Source organism: Olea europaea, unplaced genomic scaffold, assembly GCF_002742605.1.
Source record: "Olea europaea var. sylvestris unplaced genomic scaffold, O_europaea_v1 scaffold670, whole genome shotgun sequence".
NCBI lineage: Eukaryota > Viridiplantae > Streptophyta > Magnoliopsida > Lamiales > Oleaceae > Olea > Olea europaea.
The window spans coordinates 268286-273655 of NW_019265080.1; the positions used below are offsets into that span (position 1 = coordinate 268286).

The 5370-nt window shown below is 33.0% G+C and overlaps 1 protein-coding gene across 1 annotated transcript in view; it reads right to left on the minus strand.

Annotated features, from left to right (window-relative positions):
• Nucleotides 1-5093, minus strand: part of LOC111390294 (DNA-directed RNA polymerases II and IV subunit 5A-like) — a 5629-nt gene extending 536 nt beyond the window's left edge. The window contains exons 1-4 of the mRNA XM_023015314.1: nucleotides 4943-5093; nucleotides 4531-4738; nucleotides 2267-2446; nucleotides 1303-1416 (exon numbers count right to left, since the gene is read on the minus strand). Coding sequence (XP_022871082.1) covers nucleotides 1303-1416; nucleotides 2267-2446; nucleotides 4531-4738; nucleotides 4943-5091 — 651 coding nt within the window. The 5' untranslated portion in view covers nucleotides 5092-5093. The remainder of the gene's footprint in view (nucleotides 1-1302; nucleotides 1417-2266; nucleotides 2447-4530; nucleotides 4739-4942) is intronic.
• Nucleotides 5094-5370: the final 277 nt, after the last annotated feature.

Genomic DNA, 5370 nt, shown 5'->3' on the forward strand with positions numbered 1-5370 from the left:
GGGGAGTGGTGTGGGGGGGGGGGGTGGGGGGGGGGGGGGGGGCGGGGGGTCTTAAAAAGAGTTCATGGATTTCTGTAAAAAGGAAAAATTATACAAATGAAAACTAAAATTTGAGTACTTAAAAGATTGAATCCAGAATGTTTACAACCACAAAGCGATGGTTTGACCACTAAGCTATACTCACTTTCATGTCAATAGCCTTTAGTTCTAATAATTAATAATATATGCCCCTGTTTGGTACTCATTTTTGGAGCCAAAAATGCATTTTTTCCGTCACATCAGCACACAATTTTTGACTTCTACACTCTAATGGGGGACCCACGATATGATGTTGAAAATACATTTTCATCTAAAAAATGTGCACTCTCTCTCTCTCTCTATATATATATATATATATAATGATCTCCTAAACACCAGTGCTTAGTTTATATTAAGTACCCATGACATGATACACTATTTAATTGGTGAATCATTAAATATATGGGACCTACCATTAATTTATTCACCAATTAAATTGCATGCCATGTCACCGATACTTAACATAAGTTACGCACCGGTGCTTAGGCGATTATTTCCGATATATATATATAATGTTGCGGGACCAGTTGCACCACTCCACGCTCCACACCTTGAATATAGGACAATAATGGATGATTGAAGCATGATTCACTAAGCTTATAGAAAGTAAAAGTTGTTTACAAACATTGCTTGGATAACTTACTTATTTTATGTAAAAAAAAAGTTACTTATTTGAGAGTAATTCTTACCTTACTGTCAAAATAATTATCTTATGAAATATTTGCTTAATTTTTTAAGTTACTTCTTTTTTACTTTTTCAGGCAGTAAGCTCTGCCCAAATAAGCCAAGTAAAATGCTGCTTAAAAGCTTAGGCAAACATACCGTTATGTTCCAATTAGGCCAAAAAATAAAATAACTCATTTCGAAGCTTACACATTTAAGCCCCGTTTGGCCCCATTTTGTGGAAATGAAAATTGGTGGAATAGTGTGTTTTTGAAAAATGAGTGGTTGAAAAAGAAGGAAAAGTTTTTGATTTATGTGTAATATTATTTTTTGGAAGATTGTGGTTGAAAATAGAAGAGAGAAAAATGAAATTTAATGGAATGGAAATTAATGTGTGCAAACGAGAGCTTACATTTTAAGTGAACTTTTTTAACTTAGCCAAACATGCTCTTAGTTCAAGCCTAGATTCGCAATGAAAGCTTAAAAGAATTGGACCCATTCTTGGCTCATTAAACTAAACAATAAAGATGTGAGAAGAAAGATCAAGAAACTCTCACAAACCTGTGTTTCTTTCACCGTGTATCTTTCTAGCAAAGTCTTCTTTTCTTCTGGAGTAAGTAGCTGGTGCTCAGGAACAAGAACATGCTCTTTTATGTTCACCAACAACTCTGCCTCCTGTATTATTACAGTAAGTTGTTTGTGACATTCACTCCAAAATTCAATGTGTTTACACAATGATAAACGAGTAGTTTAAAAACAATAACCTAACAGCAAGTTCACGCATAACTAAAGCAATTGATAGCAGGACTATGAGGATTATCAGTTTGACAGTTGACACCTCCCAACTCATTGGATTCTTTAAACCTATACAAGGAAGGGGAAATTGCAGCTTCGGTCCCCAAACTCCTATAGTGATTGTAGCATCTTAGTCCTCAATCTATCTATTTCGACGAGTCATTAGTCACAAGGTCGGTCTATTTGACTATTAAAAGGTCAAAATTTCTGTGGAAAAGACAATGATACACTTACTTTTAGTTTAAAAGATGAAAAAAAAAAATACTTCTTTCTTCAATTAATTGTATTCTCTCTCTTTTCTTCCCTTTTATTGAGTGATGAATCTATCTGCTCCATCCCTTGTGCTTATTTTACAACATATAAATTGCTTTTCTATCCATGTAAAATGCAGTACTAGATTCTATTTAGCAGATAGGATTGACTGCCCTTTTTGTCCCTTAACTAAAAGTAAGGATATAGTGGTCTTTTCTACTGAAAATTAAAATCTTTAACAGTGGACGGAATATGTCCATTTGAACTAGGGTCACACAGAAATACTTGAGGACAGTCCTGTCCAAAAAATTAGGCGAACGACTTTGTCTTCTACAAACCTAATATGTATATTAACTATAAGAAAATTTGTACATTTTATCTCTTATCTCAAAAATAAAAAATAAATAGAATCTTTGCATACTGATAGTAATAGAAAATCTGAAACCTGCAGTAGTGTGAAGAAAGTATCAATAATAACCTGGAAAACCTCCAAGTGAAATTTTGTCGATATTTCACTTATACAGGTCCGAGCAAAAGGAGTTAAATTCTGCTGGACAACTAAGATTGCTCGATGAACATCATCATCTTTCATGCGATTGGTGTAAGTCTTCATTGTCTTAACACCAACTTTTGCCTCCTCAGGAAAGAACACATATATCTGGTGACAAAACAGAAAAGCAAAGGCAAATTAGTAAATAGGTTGCACAAATCATCTTCTATCACAATTTTGAAAATACCGAAGAGAAACAACATGAAATCACAAAACTGATTACTCTCAATTTGATTCACATAAATAACAGTCCTACTAATACACCAATCTCCATCATGTAGATATAAGCAATCAAAGAAGTTCAAGAAAAAACAGTATCTAAGAAAGCCAGCGATGTAGAACATAACACAGAATAGAAAGAAATACCAGAAATGGGAGAAGATATAGAAGAATTTGGAGCTTCAATGTAATTCAAGTCTGTTTACAAATGTAATTCTAAAGTCCCACTTGTAGGGAAAAGAAGTTACAATCAATTGAACTTTTAATAAACTAAACTTTATGAGAATATTAAAAATAATATAATAAAAACAAAAACAAAATGATTCAAACTCTACTTTATAATCCTATCTAAAATCCTATATTTATTCTTATCTTCAATCCTCATCAGCCACCCAACATATCAAAAACACAAAACCCTTCTCACCAAAAAAGACAACAGCATTTGTGATATAAAGGAGGTGTATTCAATTTGGATTTTTTAAGACTTTTAGAGACTCTTTAAGTGACTTTTGTATAGTTCAATGAACTTCTATTGACATTTATAGACTTTTTACAAAATCAATGTAAGTCTTCATAGACTTTTATTTTAAGATTTTATAGAACTCATTTGACTTTTACAAACTTTATGAGATATTGTATTTGTACTTTTAGCTTAAAAGCTAATACTTGAAAGATTTAGTAGAAGTTAAATAAATCAATTCACATTTTCAATAACCAGAGACTTTTAAGGACTTCTAAACAATCTATAAGACTCGTTATTGAATATCCCAAGCCTTTCAAGAGAATACACCTAGACTTCTAATCTCTAAGAGTCTTTAAAAGTTTAGATTGAACAGACCCAAGAAATGACATCCACCCATTTTATGGAGAAATTAACATTGGTAATGCACACTTCTTTATTCTTTCTGTGGCATATTAAATACGACAATTCCTTTTACTGAAGAAAGTGGAAGATGGTAGGGATGCACCTGTTTTCCTATAAACAAATGTTAAGATAATGTTTATGGAATTATCCAGTCCTTACTCTCTCTGAAAGTGATTTTGAAATTGTTGGTCCTTCCATTACTTTCTTCCTGTGAAGTTTACAACTAGTGGAGAAAGATTCTGAGTATGCTCGATTGTGTCATACAACCAAACTCTACATTTTCAAAATTAAGAACCTAAAGACTACCAACAAATAAGTGCACAATTCCTAGCCCCCGTTTATTTCCCATTCTTTCCCCATTAAAATGAAAAATATGACCGTCATCCATCACATCAAATCACCATATTTGAATTTTTATTTCTTGTTTGGGGTCCGTAACGGTTATATTTTTCATTTTCATTTTCACATAAATGGGAAACAAACGGGGTCCTAATAGGTGTACCATAAACCCTCACAAAGAAGAGACAACAGCCACAAGTTCAAAGTCTTATTATCCTCTCCTGCTTGTGTTATCTTCTTCAGATATGTGTATCTTTTCATTGAAATATCACACAGGGTACTCTCTCTCCATTTTACATGACAAGAACACCACATGACTAGGCAAAATCCAATTGCCTAGTTTCAAATACAAAATCCCCTCCTATAATGTATTTTATTTTATTTTTATCTAGTTACAACTCATTTAAGTTCCACTGTAGTCCATTCACAAACGGGTACAAGAGGCTTGGGGAATCATACAGATTAAAAAAACAAAGATCACCTATCAGAGAAATCCACTCAAAATTTTATCCACTTATATAATTTCATTTGTAATCCATAATACAACAATATCCAACTAGATGGAAGGCAGCAACAGCATGTCCACGGGTCCATTAGTGTTCAGATTTTTAATGCATTAAAGAATGCTTACTGACAGTACACCAAATCATACTCATAATAATATGTTCATTTATGCAACTTAGAACTTAATATCGAGTTCAAGATAACAACTTTTTGACAAACTAAATTCCTGGTGAAAAAGAAATAAAAATATCACATAAAAGTAGACCTTTTCAGAGGGATTGCTGCGCAAGTCTTTGATAATAACAAGGTCCTCTCTCTTCGTGTTCTCCCCGTACTTGCTAAGGAACTGATGCTTGGACATATCGATCTCAAAATCACTTACTATGTAACCCCTATCCCTCAGCATCTGCATCACCGTCTTCCTGATTCTGAAGAGCCGTGTGATTTCCTCATCCGACAAAACCATCTTCCCACTGCCATAAAATAAAAATAAAAAAAATACAGGGTCATAATTATATAAATTTTCGTCGATTGCAATTAATAATTTGCATAGCAATTCAACATCTTTGCACTGCCAATTCGCAAAATTAGCAAAATACCCAACGAAATATTATATTCAAAAATACCCTTCTGGGGTTACTGGGTCATAAAAGATTATGCAAATTTATACACATTACCTAATTCTTTCTGCGAGCCTATAGATTCCCCAAGTAGGCGAATGCTGAGCAGGCGGAAGAAAGAGATTGTTTCTTCTGTCTAGGGTTTTGGCAAAACATCGGAGACCAAACTGGAATATATTCTGGATCAAGTATATAAAAAAATGCATAGAGTGCTCGTTAGTTTGTTATTTATTATTGAAGGCCATACTTTGTCCAATTTATATTTGGGAAATTATCAAAAATGTCACTTTTTTTTAAAAGAATGTACAAAAAAATTTCATGTGCATCTAATTTTATAAAAAAATGTCACTCTTTTGTGGGAAATGTCCAAGTTACGCTTCATGTCCCCTTTCTAAGAGCATTTAATGCTAACTTTCCAATCCAATTAATGTTATGATTTGATTAGTTCGATTTATATATTATAATCATGGATATATTAAATGTGT